This window comes from Salmo salar, chromosome 21, assembly GCF_965601325.2.
Source record: "Salmo salar chromosome 21, fSalSal1, whole genome shotgun sequence".
Classification (NCBI taxonomy): domain Eukaryota; kingdom Metazoa; phylum Chordata; class Actinopteri; order Salmoniformes; family Salmonidae; genus Salmo; species Salmo salar.
The window spans coordinates 47,544,883-47,568,354 of NC_138311.1; the positions used below are offsets into that span (position 1 = coordinate 47,544,883).

Below are 23,472 nucleotides of genomic sequence, written 5' to 3' on the forward strand. Positions count from 1 at the left end.
ATCAGAGGGAGAGGGGGACCACATTATCTTTGCTCCAATCAGAGGGAGAGGGGGACCACAATATCTTTGCTCCAATCAGAGGGAGAGGGGGACCATCTTATCTTTGCTCCAATCAGAGGGAGAGGGGGACAACATTATCTTTGCTCCAATCAGAGGGAGAGGGGAAACACATTCTCTTCCCTTACAAACATTGTATATATGTTTATATACTTTTTCTACTGTGTTATTGACTGTACGCTTGTTTATTCCATGTGTAACTCTATGTTGTTTTTGTGTTGCACTGCTTTGCTTTATCTTGGCCAGGTCGCAGTTGTAAATATGAGAACTTGTTCTCAACTAGCTTACCTGGTTAAATAAAGGTGAAATTAATAAAAAAAGTCTCATTGGTTCATTACTTTTGTCCATTAAAATATACTGAGAAGTCCCTCACTTAACCTGTCCCTACTGGCAATATACTCAGGCTTTTGTGGTCACTAACTAAGGGTTAGCAAAGCATACCTCATCAAACATAGACTGGTATTCAAACTGACTGTGCACAGAGGTACACTCTTTCACTCATCAACTGGCTTATGTTACTGTATGGGTCCTCTGAACAGTGCTGTCTCTCTAGCACTGGACAACATCAAAGATAACCCTCTGTTGTTTATACAGTGGAGGGGAGGGTTCGACAAATACAGAAATGACTGCGAGAAGGCACCTTTGTATACAAAATCCACTTCCCAGCACTCAGCGGATAAGCATGGGAAATGACGAGGGGGAGGGGAAGGGGGCCAGTGAAATGGAGCAAAATTACCGCTCCTAAAGGAATTCAAATAACCCTTGCGTTGCATGGATTTAATTTGCATTCTGAAGTATGATAGGAAAGAGGGGGAGGGAGGGAAGGGGGCCTGATTTGAGGAAACACACATGAAGTGTCGTTCTCTTCAGCCCTGACAAAAAGGACAGTCTGAGGGGCACCTGCACCAAGTATTTCATTTATTCCGTCAATAATGTCCTCTCCCTTTGATCAAGCGTTTGTCCCATGGACACCACATTAAAGGGTCTCCTTGAATCTGGGGGAAATTCCAAATACTGTTACCTTCTTCTAAGTATTGCAAATGTATTTAAATAACGCCTTAATGGTGTATTTTCCTTCAACCGTGGGCTCAATAATTGAGTTCCCCCTGAGAGAAATGGATTATGTGGTTATGTGATTTATGTAGATTGGTGTGTTGTTTTGTTTTTTTCAAGTAAAATCCATTCAGTATAAATGTATCAATCTCTGTTGTACGGGGAGAAGAGACCTTTTCAAATCAGTGTAATAACTCACTATCTTCACTAGTTATTCTATACTTATAAATAATTATGTAATAAATTGTGACATCACATCGGGGAATGTACAGCTACAGTTCAGTCTCCTCTTTCTGATTGAAGGGTAGTCCAAATTGAAAGAAGGTAGTCAAAATGTGCAATACATTTTGAAAGATTTATGTTCCTCACAACATGTGTGGTGTGGTGGAAAAGAATCAACCTATCCTGGCAGAATACTCTGATACCTTTGATGATGCCTTTCTCCTGTAGAGTCTTCATAGAGGGCCGTCTTGTGATGAACTTTTTGAGTCTGTTCTTCACCCCATTCTTATCAGCACTGTCCGACATGCTGTAGGTGAGCTTGGAAGACTTGAACACTTCTCAAGAACACAGAGAAAGAGACACACGGTTAAATTAAGTGAAAGGGAAAGCTATGATGTTATGTTTGTCTTAAGAAAGGCTCATTAGGCAAATATAGGCTTTTATAGGCTCAGTAGGCTTTTAGGCTCAGTAGACTTTTAAAAATACACCTTTCCAGAAACAAGTCTCTCACCATTGACGCTTGCTATAGACCACCTTCTGCCCCCAGCTGTGCCCTGGACACCATATGTGAACTGATTGCCCCCCATCTATCTTCAGAGCTCGTGCTGTTAGGTGATCTAAACTGGGACATGCTTAAAACACCGGCCATCCTACAATCTAAGCTTGATGCCCTCAATCTCACACAAATTATCAATTAACCTACCAGGTACAACCCCAAATCCGTAAACACGGGCACCCTTATAGATATCATCCTAACCAATCTGCCCTCCAAATACACTTCTGCTGTCTTCAACCAGGATCTCAGCGATCACTGCCTCATTGCCTGCGTCCGTAATGGGTCTGCGGTCAAATGACCACCCTTCATAACTGTCAAATGCTCCCTAAAACACTTCAACAAGCAGGCCTTTCTAATCGACCTGGCCCGGGTATCCTGGAAAGATATTGACCTCATTCCGTCAGTAGAGGATGCCTGGTCGTTCTTTAAAAGTGCTTAAATTAGCATGCCCCATTCAAAAAATGTAGAACCAGGAACAGATATAGCCCTTGGTTCACTCCAGACCTGACTGCTCTTGAACAGCACAAAAACATCCTGTGGCGTACTGCATTAGCATCGAATAGCCCCCACGATATGAAACTTTCCAGGGAAGTTAGGAACCAATATACACAGGCAGTTAGGAAAGCAAAGGCTAGCTTTTTCAAACAGAAATTTGCATCCTGTAGCACTAACTCCAAAAAGTTCTGGGACACTGTGAAGTCCAAGGAGAATAAGAGCACCTCCTTCCAGCTGCCTACTGCACTGAGGCTAGGAAACACTGTCACCATTGATAAATCCACAAAAAAATGTCTATGGCTGGCCATGCTTTCCACCTGGCTAGCCCTACCCCGGTCAATATCCCTGCACCCCCCACAGCAACATGCCCAAGCTTCCCCCATTTCTCCTTTACCCAAATCCAGATAGCTGATGTTCTGAAAGAGCTGCAAAATCTGGAACCTTACAAATCAGCCAGGCTAGACAATCTGGACCCTCTCTTTCTAAAATTATCCGCAGAAATTTTTGCAACCCCTATTACTAGCCTGTTTAACCTCTCTTTCGTATCGTCTGAGATCCCCAGAGATTGGAAAGCTGCCACAGTCATCCCCCTTTTCGAAGGGGGAGACACTCTAGACCCAAACTGCTAAAGACCTATATCTATCCTACCCTGCCTTTCTAAGGTCTTCAAAAGTCAAGTTAAAAAACAGATCACCGACCATTTCGAATCCCACCGTGCCTTCTCCGCTATGCAATCTGGTTTCTGAGCTGGTAATGGGTGCACCTCAGCCACGCTCAAGGTCCTAAACGATATCATAACTGCCATCGATAAGAGACAATATTGTGCAGCTGTGTTCATCAACCTGGCCAAGGCTTTCGACTCTGTCAATCACCACATTCTTATCGGCAGACTCAACAGCCTTGGTTTCTCAAACGACTGCCTCGTCTGGTTCACCAACTACTTCTCAGTCAGAGTTCAGTGTGTCAAATCGGAGGGACTGTTGTCCGGACCTCTGGCAGTCTCTATGGGGATGCCACAGGGTTCAATTCTCGGGCCGACTCTTTTCTCTGTATACATCAATGATGTCGCTCTTGCTGCTGGTGATTCTCTGATCCACCTCTACGCAGACGACACCATTCTGTATGCTTCTGGCCCTTCTTTGGACACTGTGTTAACTAACCTCTAGACGAGCTTCAATGCCATACAACTCTCCGTCCGTGGCCTCCAAATGCTCTTAAATGCAAGTAAAACTAAAAGCATGCTCTTCAACCGATCACTGCCCGCACCTGCCCGCCCGTCCAGCATCACTACTCTGGACGGTTCTGACTTAGAATATGTGGACAACTACAAATACCTAGGTGTCTGGTGAGACTGTAAACTCTCCTTCCAGACTCACATTAAGCATCTCCAATCCAAAATTAAATCTAGAATCGGCTTCCTATTTCTCAACAAAGCATCCTTCAGTCATGCTGCCAAACATACCCTTGTAAAACTGGCTATCCAACCGATCCTTGACTTCGGCGATGTCATTTACAAAATAGCCTCCAACACTCTACTCAGCAAATTGGATGCAGTCTATCACATTGCCATCCGTTTTGTCACCAAAGCCCCATGTACTACCCACCACTGCGACCTGTATGCTCTCGTTGGCTGGCCCTCGCTTCATATTTGTTGCCAAACCCACTGGTTCCAGGTCATCTATAAGTCTTTGCTAGGTAAAGCCCCGCCTTATCTCAGCTAACTGGTCACCATAGCAACACCCACCCGTAGCATGCGCTCCAGCAGGTATGTTTCCCTGGTCACCTCCAAAGCCAATTTCTCCTTTGGCCGCATTTCATTCCAGTTCTCTGCTGCCAATCACTGGAACGAATTGCAAAAATCACTGAAGCTGGAGACTCATATCTCCCTCACTAACTTTAAGCACCAGCTGTCAGAGCAGCTCACAGATCACTACACCTGTACATAGCCATCTGTAAATAGCCCATCCAACTATCTCATCCCCATATTGTTATTTATAAAAAACATTTTTTTCTCCTTTGCAGCCCAGTATCTCTACTTGCACATTCATCTTCTGCACATCTATCATTCCAGTGCTTAATTGCTAAATTGTACTTATTTCGCCACTATGGCCTATTTATTGCCTTACCTCCCTTATCTTACCTCATTTGCACACACTGTATATATACTTTTTCTACTGTATTATTGACTGTATGTTTGTTTATTCCATGTGTAACTCTGTGTTGTTGTTCGTGTCGCACTGCTTTGTTTTATCTTGGCCAGGTCGCAGTTGTAAATGAGAACTTGTTCTCAACTGGCCTACCTGGTTAAATAAAGGTGAAATAAATAAAATAAGAATAAAAATATGCCTCCACAATGCTACAGCCTAGGTTGATATTATGCTTCACCTCATCTCTCTACCTAACCCTCGCTCTTCCTCTTTCCTTAGATTCCCACTGTTATTTATCCTTCCCGGAGTCTATCACATGGCTGTCTTTTTCTAGTTTTTACTCAAATTGAACTTTTCCTTGTCTAAAGGAAGTCCAGGCACTGCTTGTCAGTCTAATAAAAGGCTTTGTCTATGGACTAGCTTTGTCTGTGGACTAGCTTTTCCTATGGACTAACTTTTCCTATGGACTAGCTTTGTCTATGGACTAGCTTTGCCTATGGACTAGCTTTGCCTATGGACTAGCTTTGCCTATGGACTAGCTTTGCCTATGGACTAGCTTTGTCTATGGACTAGCTTTGCCTATGGACTAGCTTTGTCTATGGACTAGCTTTGCCTACGGACTAGCTTTGTCTATGGACTAGCTTTGTCTATGGACTAGCTTTGCCTACGGACTAGCTTTGCCTACGGACTAGCTTTGCCTATGGACTAGTTTGTCATCCAAGAAACACGTTTGAGATATGTCTTATAGTACATTTTGGAGTACACAGAGATGCAAAGTAAAATATATTGTTGACAAGTGATTATTTCAAATTTTCGTGCCATTGGAACACAGGAGTGATGGTTGCTAATAACGGGCCTCTGAACGCCTATGTAGATATTCCATAACAAATCAGCAGTTTCCAGCTACAATAGTCATTTACAACATTAACAATGTCTACACTGTATTTCTGATTAATTTTATGTTATTTTAATGGACAAAAAATTGGCTTTTCTTTCAAAAACAAGAACATTTCTACGTGACCCCAAACTTTTGAACGGTAGTGTATATTATGCAAATGTACGAGCAACCACTTCCTTAGAAAAAGTTATTCTGAGTCATTAAATGCTTGCAGTAGCACAGATAAGAGACAACTTTTAATCAGCATACCTTTGTGAGTTCAAGCTTGTACCAACACGTGAAGAACTGTTTTGAATAAGCAACCGTAGTAAAACTAGCTAGTCATTGGAGACAACTTACTGAGTGAGCGTCTGTGTTCAGGTTTGGGTTCCTTTGTGCAGAGGGACTCAGGTGCAGGTCTTGGCAGTGACAGTGTCTTGCTAGGCAACCCATGTCTAGGTAGGTACTCTGTGCTGTTTGCCCTTCGTATGCCAGGCTTATCAGAGGCCTTCCCAGCAGCTCCTTTAGACTATAACAGAAAGGAGGTTAAAACATTTCAGTCCAAAGGTCACTGGCTGCACATCTCTTTATTATTACTCATTATTCATTATAAACTGGGTGGTTTGAGCCCTGAATGCTGATTGGCTGACAGTTCTAATTACGTTGGTAACCAGTTTATAATAGCAATAAGGCACCTCGGGGTTTGTGGTATATGGCCAATATACCATGGCTAAGGGCTGTATAAGGGCACTCCACGTTGTGTTGTGCTAAGGAACTGCTCTTAGCCGTGGTATATTGGCCATATACTGTACCACACTCACTCGTGCCTTATTGCTTAAGTATAGCATGTCAATGTGATTATTTGCACTATGTGTAACATAAAATCATACGTTTAACCTGGAGTCAATGACTTAGGGAATTGTTTTACTTTCATTTTGGTTAGCATGGTATGACTAAACAATGTTCTGAATGATTTATAGTCATCGTTTCAATGTCTGAAATCATAAAGACTTCAGAAATGTCATAACTTCAGTCTATAAGTCTATAAGAAACAGCAAACTGCTTACCAAATTGTCAGCTGTCCTTTTAATAGCATCATGCCATTTAGAAATAGTGTGGTAATTGTCAGCCTGGAGAAGGAACTCACTGCCGGAGCTGGTTGTTATCTGGAACAAAGGTTCAAATTGACTTAAATAAAAGGTACAACAATTAACAGGTCTTTATCTAATGTATTCCCATGAAGCGGAGCATAATGCAAACCGAATGGCATACGTTCAAATTCGTAATACCCTAAACTAACAATAAGTATTTACATTTTAATGAAATTTAAATGACACCCACTGATCCACATGATTTGGTAAGAATGTGTTCACTCCAGCATCAGCAGACCTTGATACTCATTCCTTTGGTCTGTTGAGAGTCTTATCAGTGATGTGCCTGTTAATGTATCTGTGTCTGTGTGACAACAAGCTCACGTTGTGCAGGGGTGTGTGTGTGTGTGTGTGTGTGTGTGTGTGTGTGTGTGTGTGTGTGTGTGTGTGTGTGTGTGTGTGTGTGTGTGTGTGTGTGTGTGTGTGTGTGTGTGTGTGTGTGTGTGTGTGCCACAAGAAAAGACAAATGCAGACTGTCTTCTCAGAGGGGAAAACATGATTAGTGTGATACTTGTCATCTTAATATTGGCTCTGTTCTGCATTTCTCCAACAGTGCAGTAACAGCATTTGGCGCCGTCAAACTGAATAACTGTAATGTTAGTAAAAGTCTTTGAGAAACCATGACGACATCAAGGTCAGCATTGTCAAGTGTGGTTGAACTTAAAAAAAAAAAAAATGCTCATCTTTTGCAACTGAAATGGTCAAATGAGCAGATATAGTATCTCATACCATACAAAATGATGAAACCGTTATCTTTGCAGTTATCTTCCTAAATGAACCATTCATGTTCACAACGGAAATATACTTTAGTACATATGTTCTCTAAGCTTGCTGATGGCCAAATTTGACGACATGTTTTAAATCGGTCAAAGCGTTTGTCTACAATGGGAGTTTTTGATATTGTACTACAGTATATTTAGTCATTGGACACATGGGGTTACTGTTTTTAAACACATTTCATAAATCAAGTCCTGTGAATACATGTTCAAATTATTTATCATTTGCACCAGTACAACCCACAGTTGAGCTCAGCTCAACACTGATTGGCTAATTATAATTTTTTTATGAAAGGAGGCCAAATGCCTGCTGGCATTAATCAATCAACATTTTATACTATTTAGCTTCAGACAGCATCAGATACATCCAGACAGCATCAGATACATCCAGACAGCATCAGATACATCCAGACAGCATCAGATACATGGCCTACCCATACTGAGACAGAGGTGTGCTGTTTCCCTGTCCAGACAGCATCAGATACATGGGCTACCCATACTGAGACAGAGGGGTGCTGTTTCCCTGTCCAGACAGCATCAGATACATGGGCTTCCCATACTGAGACAGAGGGGTGCTGTTTCCCTCGCCCGGATGATTTCTCAGGTGAGGTTCAGCTACTGGCAAATGTACATAAAATTATGAAAACATATTTGGGGAAGCCTGGCTAGTAGCCTAGTATCCTAGTATCCTAGTATCTTAGTATCCTAGTAGACGACAGGGCGCGCGGTTTATACCATACAGTAGAATTGAACAGGCAAACAGAACATCATTTGCATTGAAGTGTGTAGGATACCTCTGTAAATAGTGCTACTGTAGTTTTCATCAGAATAGATTCGTGAGCAGTGCAGCATATTTACGTTCGGGAAAAAGGGAATGCAAAACATTATTGCATTCAAACAATCTGTTTACAGGTCCACAACAATTTGCAATTGTTTTTGTCTTTCAGAAACTGTCAGAAAGAGCAAATGTTCCGGCAAAAGAAAACATTCTGCCAACACCTCCAAAGACATTTGATGCAGTTCCCCAGTGCTATTTTCTTTAGAAACTGCCTAGTTCCAATACTTACATAGTATACAGCAAATAAGGTCATTATTGTCACTTCCACACACACACACACACACACACACACACACACACACACACACACACACACACACACACACACACACACACACACACACACACACACACACACACACACACACACACACACACACACACACACACCCTGAGAACATGCAGTATGAGCAAATTCAATGGAGACATTTTTTCAGCTTCTTTACTCTTTCTCAAATCTTAATAATTGTCTGGAACAATATATAAATATAAAAATAATATCTAAATGAATCCACTAATACACACTCCAACAGTATGTAATCAATGGAGATGGCCTGCTACAACATTCTCCCTCTTTCTCTCACTCTCTCACAAGCACACCTGTGAAACACATAACACAGACATCAATGCACACCCATGTGTGTGTGTGTGTGTGTGTGTGTGTGTGTGTGTGTGGGTGTGTGTGTGTGTGTGTGTGTGTGTGTGTGTGTGTGTGTGTGTGTGTGTGTGTGTGTGTGTGTGTGTGTATGTCTGTGGTATGTGTGTGCAGATAGGTTGTTATTCTACATGGACCTTCAAAGTTTGGGACTATTGTGGAGCTGACTTTTCTGACTTCATTACAAAGCGTCAGGAACAGTTAAGCAGCATTACTTTGGGATGCCAGATAAAAGCGGGGAAATGGTTACAGGCGCAATCCTTGTCAGAGTGAGTTTGCCACCCTTCTCTTCTTGGGTTACAAGCATCTGAACAAGCATGTTTGCTCTGGAACAGTGTTCTTCCTGGAGGCCGCCCCACGATGTGTCAGTAATAGCCTCTGCTATCACACTGCTGCATTGTGGGGGATGGGTTACGGAGAGGCTCACTGGTGAATCTGAAAGTTCTTTCAAAACAACCAAACACACAAACCTTAGCCTTTGAGCATATTTTTTCTGTTTTCTAACGTAACTTAGTATTTGTAATCAGATACACAATACATGTATTTATATCCTAGAAATAACAACACTGGTCTGTGGTGTTTTATCACGTCTTCTCCCCATGATTAACCTGTTGGGTCTAGGGGGCAGCATTTGCACGTCTGGATAAAAAAAATGTACCCGATTTAATCTGGTTACTAATCCTTCCCAGTAACTAGAATATGCATATACTTATTATATATGGATAGAAAACACTCTAAAGTTTCCAAAACTGTTTGAATGGTGTCTGTGAGTATAACAGAACTCATTTGGCAGGCAAAACCCTGAGACATTTTCTGACAGGAAGTGGATACCTGATGTGTTGTATTGACTTTAAACCTATCCCATTGAAAAACACAGGGGTTTAGGAATATTTTGGCACTTCCTATTGCTTCCACTAGATGTCACCAGCCTTTACAAAGTGTTTTGAGTCTTCTGGAGGGAGATCTGACCGAACAAGAGCCATGGAACGATGATGGCCCATTAGACACCTTGCGCGCGAGTTCATGTTGGGTACCCTCGTTCCAATACGTTATAAAAGAGTATGCATTCGTCCACCTTGAATATTATTCATGTTCTGGTTAAAAAAGGCCCTAATGATTTATGCTATACAACGTTTGACATGTTTGAACGAACGGAAATATATTTTTTCCCCTCGTTCATGACGAGAAGTCCGGCTGGCTTACATCATGTGCTAACGAGACGGAGATTTTTGGACATAAATGATGAGCTTTTTTGAACAAAACTACATTCGTTATGGACCTGTGATACCTGGAAGTGACATCTGATGAAGAGAATCAAAGGTAATGGATTATTTACATAGTATTTTCGATTTTAGATCTCCCCAACATGACGTCTAGTCTGTATCGCAACGAGTATTTTTCTGGGCGCAGTGCTCAGATTATTGCAAAGTGTGATTTCCCAGTAAGGTTATTTTTAAATCTGGCAAGTTGATTGCGTTCAAGAGATGTAAATCTATAATTCTTTAAATGACAATATAATATTTTACCAATGTTTTCTAATTTTAATTATTTAATTTGTTACGCTGACTTGACTGCCGGTTATTGGAGGGAAACGATTTCCTCAACATCAATGCCATAGTAAAACGCTGTTTTTGGATATAAATATGAACTTGATAGAACTAAAAATGCATGCATTGTCTAACATAATGTCCTAGGAGTGTCATCTGATGGAGATTGTAAAAGGTTAGTGCATCATTTTAGCTGGTTTTATGGTTTTGGTGACCCTGTCTTTGACTTGACAAAACATTACACACAACTCTTGTAAATGTACTGTCCTAACATACTCTAAATTTATGCTTTCGCCGTAAAACCTTTTTGAAATCGTAAAACGTGGTTAGATTAAGGAGATGTTTATCTTTCAAATGGTGTAAAATAGTTGTATTTTTGAAAAATTTGAATTTTGACATTTATTTGGATTCAAATTTGCCGCTCTTGAAATGCACCTGCTGTTGATGGAGTGCACCACGGGTGGCACGCTAGCGTCCCACCTAGCCCCAAGAGGTTAACAGGATCACAATGGACTTGGATTGGTGACGCACTGGAGGCCTGGTGCGTGGTGCTGGCTTTGGATGTGCCAGACTGGAAACACGTACCTCAGGGCTAGTGCGAGGAGCGGGAACAGGATACACTGGGCCGTGAAGGCGCACTGGCGGTCTGGAGCGCAGTACTGGCACCACCCTTACTGGCTCGATGCCCGCTACCCCTGGCAAATGCGGGGCACTGGCACCGCGCACACCGGCCTGTGAATGCTCGGCCTCGACGCCGTGTGCATCACCCCATAGCACGGGGCCTGACCAGTAACATGCTGCCTCCGGTAAGCACGGGGAGTTGGCTTGGGGCTTAACCCTGGCCCAGCCAAACTACCCGTGTGCCCCCCCAAAAACGTTTCTTGGGGCTGCCTCTCAGGCTTACATGCCAATCGTGTACCAATAAAACAGTCCCGGTCTTCGCTCCACTTTCGCCACGATCCCTTCCAGCCTGGATCTCCTCCCATGTGTAGGATCCTTTTCCTTCCAAGATGTCCTCCCAAGTCCAGTACTCCTTGTAGTCCACCTGCTGCTCCTTCCTCCGCTGCTTGGTCCGTTGGTGGTGGGAAGTTCTGTAACGGTCGTCGTACGTAGTGGACCAAGGCGTAGCGGGTTGAGTGCTCATAATGACTTTTATTGAACACAAACAAAACAAGAAAACGATCGAACGAACAGGATTGCAGGCTAAAACACACAGCTATGCAACCACAACTTCCCACAAACCATAGGTGAAAAAGGGCTACCTAAGTATGACTCCCAATCAGAAACCTGATTGAGAGCCATACCAGGCCAACAACTTAGGTAGCCCTTTTTTCACCTATGGTTTGTGGGAAGTTGTGGTTGCATAGCTGTGTGTTTTAGCCTGCAATCCTGTTCATTCGATCGTTTTCTTGTTTTGTTTTGTTTGTGTTCAATAAAAGTCATTATGAGCACTCAACCCGCTGAGCCTTGGGCCACTACGTACGACGACCGTTACATGCTGTGGGGATGTTTTTCATCGGCAGGGACTGGGAAGCTGGTCAGAATTGAAAGAATGATGGATGGTGCTAAATAGAGGGAAATTGTTGAGGGAAACCTGTTTTTCTTCCAGAGATTTAAGCTGGGACGGCGGTTCACCTTCCAGCAGGACAATGACCCTAAGCATACTGCTAAAGCAACACTCGAGTGGCTTAAGGAGAAACATTTAAATGTCTTGGAATGGCCTAGTCAAAGCCCAGACGTAAATCCAATTGAGAATCTGTACACCAGCAGAACCCAACCAACTTGAAGGAGCTGGAGCAGTTTTGCCTTGAAGAATGGAAAAAAATCCCAGTGGCTAGATGTGCCAAGCTTATAGAGACACAACCCAAGAATCATGCAGCTGTAATTGCTGCATAAGGTGGCTCTACAAAGTATTGACTTTGGGGGGTGAATAGTTATGCACACTCAAGTTCTCTATTTTTGTCTTATTTCTTGTTTGTTTCACTATAAAAAATATTTTGCCCTCTTCAAAGTGGTAGGCATGTTGTGTAAATCAAATGATACAAACCCCCCCAAAATCTATTTTAATTCCAGGTTGTAAGGCAACAAAATAGGAACAATTCCAAGGGGGTGAATACTTTCGCAAGCCACTGTAAATCATTGATTTTGATGGGAGATTTGGACAGATTTTTCGAATTATGTGCATGGATGTCAAATTAAAATCCTAGGCCTAAAAACCTAGGCCTTGAAAGAGGAAACCAATATTAGTGAACGTTTATTAACTGGTCCCTCCAACTTGTAATCTCTGATGAAGTCCAATGAGTTCATATCATGGTGACGCTAGCCTACAATCCTCTTCGTATTGGGGTTTAAGACTCAGGATTTAACGTGTAGTCTGTGGGATCCTCATACAGAAAAGCATCCTGAACATTACGTCCTTTTCTTCTGTCATCTTAGAAACGGAAGCCTTCTATTGAAATGTCTGGCTTACACCAAAGGCTATCTGACTTCCTGATAAGACAGACTCTTCCCTCTGAAGTTTAATCAAAAAGGGAGAGCAAACTGGTTAAAAATATATCAAACACATTTTTTTTAGGAGCTGCACGGTCAAAGATGCATGAAAGATTATCTGAAGCAGCGTGGAGACATGACAGCAGATGCTCCCTGTCTATTCATTCTGTTCATGAAAAATGGAGATAAGCTCTTTTAACTAAACAGGGCCCTGTCCAGCCTCCATGTTCACACGTCAGCTGTCCTAATCTGAGACGACACAAAGGTACAGTAGGACACCACCTCTCTGTCATCAGGCTCATATTGAGCTGTAGGTTCGCTGGGACGCAAACTCATTAATACGCCTTGATATTATTCTAATCCTGATGTGCACTGGGGCTCCTGAACTAAGAGTTTGGAGATTTGAATTATCATGGTCTTTTTATTGTCAGGCAAATGTTTTACTGGAGATGCTAATCTACATGAAAGCAGATCCCCCAACAGCTCCTTATATCAATGTGCCGGCTAGAGAGCACTACAGACAGTGTAGGAGGTGCCGGCTAGAGAACACTACAGACAGTGTAGGAGGTGCCGGCTAGAGAGCACTACAGACAGTGTAGGAGGTGCCGGCTAGAGAACACTACAGACAGTGTAGGAGGTGCCGGCTAGAGAGCACTACAGACAGTGTAGGAGGTGCCGGCTAGAGAACACTACAGACAGTGTAGGAGGTGCCGGCCAGAGAACACTACAGACAGTGTAGGAGGTGCCGGCTAGAGAACACTACAGACAGTGTAGGAGGTGCCGGCTAGAGAACACTACAGACAGTGTAGGAGGTGCCGGCTAGAGAGCACTACAGACAGTGTAGAAGGTGCCAGCTAGAGAGCACTACAGACAGTGTAGGAGGTGCCGGCTAGAGAACACTACAGACAGTGTAGGAGGTGCCGGCTAGAGAGCACTACAGACAGTGTAGGAGGTGCCGGCTAGAGAGCACTACAGACAGTGTAGGAGGTGCCGGCTAGAGAGCACTACAGACAGTGTAGGAGGTGCCGGCTAGAGAGCACTACAGACAGTGTAGGAGGTGCCGGCTAGAGAACACTACAGACAGTGTAGGAGGTGCCGGCTAGAGAGCACTACAGACAGTGTAGGAGGTGCCGGCTAGAGAGCACTACAGTGTAGGAGGTGCCGGCTAGAGAGCACTACAGACAGTGTAGGAGGTGCCGGCTAGAGAGCACTACAAGTGTAGGAGGTGCCGGCTAGAGAACACTACAGACAGTGTAGGAGGTGCCGGCTAGAGAACACTACAGACAGTGTAGGAGGTGCCGGCTAGAGAACACTACAGACAGTGTAGGAGGTGCCGGCTAGAGAGCACTACAGACAGTGTAGGAGGTGCCGGCTAGAGAGCACTACCGACAGTGTAGGAGGTGCCGGCTAGAGAACACTACAGACAGTGTAGGAGGTGCCGGCTAGAGAGCACTACAGTGTAGGAGGTGCCGGCTAGAGAGCACTACAGACAGTGTAGGAGGTGCCGGCTAGAGAGCACTACAGACAGTGTAGGAGGTGCCGGCTAGAGAGCACTACAGACAGTGTAAGAGGTGCCGGCTAGAGAGCACTACAGACAGTGTAGGAGGTGCCGGCTAGAGAGCACTACAGACAGTGTAGGAGGTGCCGGCTAGAGAACACTACAGACAGTGTAGGAGGTGCCGGCTAGAGAGCACTACAGTGTAGGAGGTGCCGGCTAGAGAGCACTACAGACAGTGTAGGAGGTGCCGGCTAGAGAGCACTACAGACAGTGTAGGAGGTGCCGGCTAGAGAGCACTACAGACAGTGTAGGAGGTGCCGGCTAGAGAACACTACAGACAGTGTAGGAGGTGCCGGCTAGAGAACACTACAGACAGTGTAGAAGGTGCCGGCTAGAGAGCACTACAGACAGTGAAGGAGGTGCCGGCTAGAGAACACTAAAGACAGTGTAGGAGGTGCCGGCTAGAGAGCACTACAGACAGTGTAGGAGGTGCCGGCTAGAGAGCACTATAGACAGTGTAGGAGGTGCCGGCTAGAGAGCACTACAGACAGTGTAGGAGTTGCCGGCTAGAGGGCACTACAGACAGTGTAGGAGGTGCCGACTAGAGAACACTACAGACAGTAGAGGAGGTGCCGGCTAGAGAGCACTACAGACAGTGTAGGAGGTGCCGGCTAGAGAGCACTACAGACAGTGTAGGAGGTGCCGGCTAGAGAGCACTACAGACAGTGTAGGAGGTGCCGGCTAGAGAACACTACAGACAGTGTAGGAGGTGCCGGCTAGAGAACACTACAGACAGTGTAGGAGGTGCCGGCTAGAGAGTACTACAGACAGTGTAGGAGGTGCCGGCTAGAGAGCACTACATACAGTGTAGGAGGTGCCGGCTAGAGAACACTACAGACAGTGTAGGAGGTGCCGGCTAGAGAGCACTACAGACAGTGTAGGAGGTGCCGGCTAGAGAGCACTACAGACAGTGTAGGAGTTACCGGCTAGAGAGCACTACAGACAGTGTAGGAGGTGCCGGCTAGAGAACACTACAGACAGTGTAGGAGGTGCCGGCTAGAGAGCACTACAGTGTAGGAGGTGCCGGCTAGAGAGCACTACAGACAGTGTAGGAGGTGCCGGCTAGAGAGCACTACAGACAGTGTAGGAGGTGCCGGCTAGAGAGCACTACAGTGTAGGAGGTGCCGGCTAGAGAACACTACAGACAGTGTAGGAGGCGCCGGCTAGAGAACACTACAGACAGTGTAGGAGGTGCCGGCTAGAGAACACTACAGACAGTGTAGGAGGTGCCGGCTAGAGAGCACTACAGACAGTGTAGGAGGTGCCGGCTAGAGAGCACTACAGTCAGTGTAGGAGGTGCCGGCTAGAGAGCACTACAGACAGTGCAGGAGGTGCCGGCTAGAGAGCACTACAGACAGTGTAGGAGGTGCCGGCTAGAGAGCACTACAGACAGTGTAGGAGGTGCCGGCTAGAGAGCACTACAGACAGTGTAGGAGGTGCCGGCTAGAGAGCTCTACAGACAGTGTAGGAGGTGCCGGCTAGAGAGCACTACAGACAGTGTAGGAGGTGCCGGCTAGAGAACACTACAGACAGTGTAGGAGGTGCCGGCTAGAGAGCACTACAGACAGTGTAGGAGGTGCCGGCTAGAGAGCACTACAGACAGTGTAGGAGGTGCCGGCTAGAGAACACTACAGACAGTGTAGGAGGTGCCGGCTAGAGAGCACTACAGACAGTGTAGGAGGTGCCGGCTAGAGAGCACTACAGACAGTGTAGGAGGTGCCGGCTAGAGAGCACTACAGACAGTGTAGGAGGTGCCGGCTAGAGAGCACTACAGACAGTGTAGGAGGTGCCGGCTAGAGAACACTACAGACAGTGTAGGAGGTGCCGGCTAGAGAGCACTACAGACAGTGTAGGAGGTGCCGGCTAGAGAGCACTACAGACAGTGTAGGAGGTGCCGGCTAGAGAGCACTACAGACAGTGTAGGAGGTGCCGGCTAGAGAGCACTACAGACAGTGTAGGAGGTGCCGGCTAGAGAGCACTACAGACAGTGTAGGAGGTGCCGGCTAGAGAGCACTACAGACAGTGTAGGAGGTGCCGGCTAGAGAGCACTACAGACAGTGTAGGAGGTGCCGGCTAGAGAGCACTACAGACAGTGTAGGAGGTGCCGGCTAGAGAGCACTACAGACAGTGTAGTAGGTGCCGGCTAGAGAACACTACAGACAGTGTAGGGGGTACCGGCTAGAGAGCACTACAGACAGTGTAGGAGGTGCCGGCTAGAGAGCACTACAGTGTAGGAGCTGCCGGCTAGAGAACACTACAGACAGTGTAGGAGGTGCCGGCTAGAGAGCACTACAGTGTAGGAGGTGCCGGCTAGAGAGCACTACAGACAGTGTAGGAGGTCCCGGCTAGAGAGCACTACAGACAGTGTAGGAGGTGCCGGCTAGAGAGCACTACAGACAGTGTAGGAGGTGCCGGCTAGAGAGCACTACAGACAGTGTAGGAGGTGCCGGCTAGAGAACACTACAGACAGTGTAGGAGGTGCCGGCTAGAGAACACTACAGACAGTGTAGGAGGTGCCGGCTAGAGAGACACTACAGACAGTGTAGGAGGTGCCGGCTAGAGAGCACTACAGACAGTGTAGGAGGTGCCGGCTAGAGAGCACTACAGACAGTGTAGGAGGTGCCGGCTAGAGAGCACTACAGACAGTGTAGGAGGTGCCGGCTAGAGAGCACTACAGACAGTGTAGGAGGTGCCGGCTAGAGAGCACTACAGACAGTGTAGGAGGTGCCGGCTAGAGAGCACTACAGACAGTGTAGGAGGTGCCGGCTAGAGAGCACTACAGACAGTGTAGGAGGTGCCGGCTAGAGAACACTACAGACAGTGTAGGAGGTGCCGGCTAGAGAGCACTACAGACAGTGTAGGAGGTGCCGGCTAGAGAGCACTACAGACAGTGTAGGAGGTGCCGGCTAGAGAGCACTACAGACAGTGTAGGAGGTGCCGGCTAGAGAGCACTACAGACAGTGTAGGAGGTGCCGGCTAGAGAGCACTACAGACAGTGTAGGAGGTGCCGGCTAGAGAGCACTACAGACAGTGTAGGAGGTGCCGGCTAGAGAGCACTACAGACAGTGTAGGAGGTGCCGGCTAGAGAGCACTACAGACAGTGTAGGAGGTGCCGGCTAGAGAGCACTACAGACAGTGTAGGAGGTGCCGGCTAGAGAGCACTACAGACAGTGTAGGAGGTGCCGGCTAGAGAGCACTACAGACAGTGTAGGAGGTGCCGGCTAGAGAGCACTACAGACAGTGTAGGAGGTGCCGGCTAGAGAGCACTACAGACAGTGTAGGAGGTGCCGGCTAGAGAGCACTACAGACAGTGTAGGAGGTGCCGGCTAGAGAGCACTACAGACAGTGTAGGAGGTGCCGGCTAGAGAGCACTACAGACAGTGTAGGAGGTGCCGGCTAGAGAGCACTACAGACAGTGTAGGAGGTGCCGGCTAGAGAGCACTACAGACAGTGTAGGAGGTGCCGGCTAGAGAACACTACAGACAGTGTAGGAGGTGCCGGCTAGAGAACACTACAGACAGTGTAGGAGGTGCCGGCTAGAGAGCACTACAGACAGTGTAGGAGGTGCCGGCTAGAGAGCACTACAGTGTAGGAGGTGCCGGCTAGAGAGCACTACAGACAGTGTAGGAGGTGCCGGCTAGAGAGCACTACAGACAGTGTAGGAGGTGCCGGCTAGAGAGCACTACAGACAGTGTAGGAGGTGCCGGCTAGAGAGCACTACAGACAGTGTAGGAGGTGCCGGCTAGAGAGCACTACAGACAGTGTAGGAGGTGCCGGCTAGAGAGCACTACAGACAGTGTAGGAGGTGCCGGCTAGAGAGCACTACAGACAGTGTAGGAGGTGCCGGCTAGAGAGCACTACAGACAGTGTAGGAGGTGCCGGCTAGAGAGCACTACAGACAGTGTAGGAGGTGCCGGCTAGAGAGCACTACAGACAGTGTAGGAGGTGCCGGCTAGAGAGCACTACAGACAGTGTAGGAGGTGCCGGCTAGAGAGCACTACAGACAGTGTAGGAGGTGCCGGCTAGAGAACACTACAGACAGTGTAGGAGGTGCCGGCTAGAGAACACTACAGACAGTGTAGGAGGTGCCGGCTAGAGAGCACTACAGACAGTGTAGGAGGTGCCGGCTAGAGAACACTACAGACAGTGTAGGAGGTGCCGGCTAGAGAGCACTACAGACAGTGTAGGAGGTGCCGGCTAGAGAGCACTACAGACAGTGTAGGAGGTGCCGGCTAGAGAGCACTACAGACAGTGTAGGAGGTGCCGGCTAGAGAGCACTACAGACAGTGTAGGAGGTGCCGGCTAGAGAGCACTACAGACAGTGTAGGAGGTGCCGGCTAGAGAACACTACAGACAGTGTAGGAGGTGCCGGCTAGAGAACACTACAGACAGTGTAGGAGGTGCCGGCTAGAGAACACTACAGACAGTGTAGGAGGTGCCGGCTAGAGAACACTACAGACAGTGTAGGAGGTGCCGGCTAGAGAACACTACAGACAGTGTAGGAGGTGCCGGCTAGAGAACACTACAGACAGTGTAGGAGGTGCCGGCTAATGAAACATTTAGGTCTCCATAGTCAAACAAAACCATTTGCAAACATATTCATTGTTAAATAACAGACTACGGTAAATAAAACATTAATTGTATAGTTTATGCCCGCCAAATAACAATGATCTTCATAAGAAACAGACCAATAGTTTCATTTGAATGCATGACTGTTATTAAAATGTGAGTTATTATAGTAGATAGTCAGCTTTGACAATGCAATGGAAAACTGAGCCAATGATGTTCATATCACAGTACAATAACTGCAAATAAAGAGTATGACTTCTATTCAGAGAATATATTATATATAGAATATATTCAGCTCCTTGTCACTATACAAAACAAGTCAAAGCTTTCCTGTGTATTTTGACTAAGTGAAATGTTGTGCAAAGTAATGTTTTACTTTTAGAAATGAAAAACAATAGGAAATACATCTTTATTTTTTTTTATCACATTTCATAATAAAGAGGGTGTTGAATGTCTGGCCTTTATTTTGACTGGAACCATTAATATTTAAATATGTACAGCGGAGCAGAGAGGAGACTGCCATTTGTGCCTCCACATTTGCATTTGGCTCTTAAATTAAACATTAATTATCGCTCCTCATGAAGGAACAATGCAACTTTGAAGCATTCTACTTTGCCAAGTTAATTATTTCCAATTTGCAACAAAATATCTGTAGATGTGTCAAAACTGCAACGATATAGTTCACAGAAAGATAAGTTCTTACAATAACAGCGGAAATGGTGTGAAATAAAATAATATCTGTGTTGGTACAACTTGTTCAGGTCTGACCTGAGCAGAACGTTAATGCTGTAATGTACTGCTGAGTTCTAGAAGGCCAAGGGGACAGTTGTGATGTTCCATCATTCATCACCCACAAATGGCTCTGTTCACTTCACTTTGCTCCATGACCTGAACTCATCGCGATGCTTCATCTCTCCACAAAGGAAAGGTATAACATTGTGTGATGTATGTCTGGCTAGAATTAAGTCCTATGGTTTAACTGAACTGGCGTTTATTTCTAAATTGAATCTCCAAGGCAATCTGCTGTTGGAGGTTTAAATCCTTCCACCGTTCTGGAGATTAACACACACTATACTTTCACTGTTTCTCTGAAAAAAAAACAAATTAATTCCCACTTCAATGTAAGCAGCTTTGAGGATGAAGGGCCACACCACAAGAGAACTCCCAGAGAGAAACTGTCGTTTCAACAGATTAAGTCCCCAGAGACTCACTTCAAAGGGAACATTACGAAGGTAACTTACAACAGCACAGTCAACTAAATGCAATGCTGATGCAATACCTTAATTTTATTTATTTAACTAGGCACGTCAGTTAAGAACACATTCTTATTTACAATGATAAAGGGGCCTACCCCTGCCAAACCCTCCCCTAACACGGACGACGCTGGGCCAAATGTGCACCACCCTATGGGACTTCCGATCACGGCTGGTTGTGATGCAGCCGGGGGAGGGGGCCAGATGATGGACTGACATGGTGAACCTGACCATGTCTTGTAGGGGTCAAGACTCAGATGACAGCTAGTGTTTCAATGTTAATCTGGGACTGTGGCCAGCTGCCTTGTGACTCTGTTGTCATAAAGTATCTGTGTTTAAGGGTTACAGGGAAAAATCTTTCTAAGGCTGTCATCATTTTTATTTATTTTATTTACATGGTTTGTGGGTAAAATGTTTCAGGGATGAATAAAAATCAAGAGACTGGATATACAAATCACAGTACCACTTTACTTCAGAGCTCAGCATAAAAGTGTAATAACATGGTAACAAAGTGGAGATGTAACTGCCCTTTTATTCTGAGCTGGGAAGTCATCTAAGTGCTATCCATACCTTTAAAAAGACAACATTAGAAGAGTACTCTACCAGAACACGGAGTGACGAACCAACATGCCTTCATCTCATAGCAAAACAAAATAAAAACCTATTATTTGAATAGACTGATGTACAATAATACCACTTCCCTACTTAAAGCCTTAAAGAGTTAGCCATCCTCCTGGACCATTAACCATAACACTAATCACAAAGTCACTCCCAAGCATATCAACCCCTGTGCAGTGTGAAACGCTGCTTACTGTATGATAACACTGCTCAACAGCTCCAGACTCCCGCAGCTCTGACACCGCGAAGACATGCATCGCTACAATATGGTGAATGTCTTGGTGGTAAAGTCTCTGCCCTCCAGCCGGAAGCACAAGAGAACAAGAGAGAGGTGGATGAAGGAATATGAGAGGTGAATGAAATGGTCTGGATATTGCTATTTTGCCCTGACGAACTTTCCCATGAACATTCTAGGATAGGCTGTATTTTGAATAAATGACTAGTTGTTGGCCGATGCCCACTATCATCAACACTATGGAAGGTAGGAGCTTCCTAGTGGGTTTAACCACAGGTCATAGGTCCTAGACCTCACTAATGTAGTGTTGGCTAGTAGAAGCACAGTCTGTGTCTGAGAGGATCTCTCTATTTGTGTGTGATGTGATGTCCATTTTGGGAGTGAGCCACTCTTATTCACAACCGTAATCGAAGCTGGTCATCTGGAAGCAATCAGGCACTGTGAGCTTAAGACAGAAGGGCATTAAACGAGTCAGGTCAGCAGCTTTGTACGATTACATCCCAGGATCAGCGGACCAGTAGGCACCGGACTACTACTACTAAAAATACTACAAACTACAACCTGCTCTGAATATCTACTGCACGGATCTTTCACTTGTTTTAAATAGTGAATATGTTCATTAACATTGATCCGTGTACTCAATCCAGCTATTCTTATCTACTGCGCTGAAGATAGATCTCCTTCACCTCAGGGTTGTTTGGTCTTTCTGTGTTGGTGTAACAAGAGTCAAGACAGTTGTCAATCTGACTGAACTTTAGAAAGGTTGAGGCTCATTCAGAAAACCGAAGATCAAAAATTGTGCTAACCTCAACGCAGTCACCCACCCTCTTCCTCCCAATATGATTCACCTTCGACACTCAGAAGGATGCTTCATACTTCTCAGACGTGATTACGAGTCTTTCGCAATAATATTAAACTTTCCTGTTGATTAGTCAAGACAATGCAATGTTTTTTGGGGCGGTGGCAGGTTAAAGCTCCTCCACTGAAATGGACTCATTATTTTCTAGCCCCGGGCTCTATTTCATCCTCCCAGTTGTTTCTGTCCTCTCTCCATGGTTGTTTTTGGAGTCTGTTTTTCCACATTGTGACTATGAGAACCATGTTTGTCAGACAAGATAGGGTACAGAAGGCTCATAGCGAGAGTCGCCCAAACCTCCAAAGAATCAATTAGTGATGAGAGAAGGATGCTGCTGTCGACGACTCCATAGAAGCGGCCCGTGGATAAAACCAGACGCCTTTGACACTACCCTACTGTTTGTCTCTCTTCTAGAGGAGTTGATGCAATTTTGGACTTTTCTGCTCCTTTTGTTATTTGCTTTTAACTCACTCAAGCCAGACTCAAACACTTAGATATGCAGAAAAGCATGAAAAATGCATGACCACTTATTCAAAGTTGTGCTCCTTTTTATTTGTTGAGCAACGTCAGAGATATGTCTGGCTTTATTAGCCTCGCGGGAGACGCTTTGAGCCGTTAGTCCTTTTCAAACAGACTATCTGCTTTCATCAATGCTGACGATAGTTATTAATTAAAAAAAATATGGGTTGAAATTCTTATCAATTGGTTATAAAGACAGTGTGCCAGGCATTTCCATTCTTGGTCTCCAGACATTTTGAAATATTATTTTCAGTATGACACCACTCAAGAATTCACATAAGTTAGCTCAACACTGCAGTTTAGAATACAGAGCTTTGCTCATTGTATCTGGCTTTGATTGGACAGTGTTAGCCTGATAGGTGGTCTGGTTTGGGGTTCCGCAAGCTTTTTCTGTCCCCTCTTACATCTCTGCTTCTTCAAATGGTTTGGTTTTTGCCACTGTACAAAGAGTGAAGTTTAAACAATCTTTGTTCTTCAGTGAACGCAGTACAAAAAGGTTTTAAAAATGTATGCACTCGCTCTGGATAAGAGCGTCTGCTAAATAAAAAATAAAAATAAACTTTGTTTATATTTTTACAATATTTGGATAATTCTGCTATCATACGTATCATAAGGCGGCTTTGTGACGAACAATGACTTATCTCATATTGCAGTCTGATATGTGTATTTCTTGTCTGTCCTCATGTGATGTCACAAGAACTGACAACAGGTTGGAACTGTGTTAGTGTATACATTCTTTCAGTGAGCATGACACGAGATAAGGGGCTCCCTCAGGTGTCCAAATACAAAGATCAGAGCTCCCCTCTCTGTGTTTCTGCAAGGTTACATTTCACTTAGTCAACCCTGTGTTAGTGATAAAACAGTGCACCAGACGGGAACCTTGGTATTATTTGAAGAATCTCATATGTAGAGACCATGTGAGGGTTATTCACCAAGTGTGTCACTAAGCTGGAGTGGGGAGTAACCAGTGTCCCTCCTTCCTAAATCTCCTGGAATTGCA

General features: G+C 45.2%; 1 protein-coding gene across 2 annotated transcripts in view; it reads right to left on the reverse strand.

Annotated features, from left to right (window-relative positions):
- rhg15 (Rho GTPase-activating protein 15) overlaps positions 1 to 23,472 on the reverse strand; it is a 70,143-nt gene that overhangs the window by 30,171 nt on the left and 16,500 nt on the right. The window contains 3 exon segments of one of the 2 annotated variants that reach the window (NM_001140026.1): positions 1,536 to 1,667; positions 5,768 to 5,936; positions 6,475 to 6,573. In NM_001140026.1, the coding sequence (NP_001133498.1) occupies positions 1,536 to 1,667; positions 5,768 to 5,936; positions 6,475 to 6,573 (400 nt within the window). 2 annotated transcript variants of the gene reach the window in all.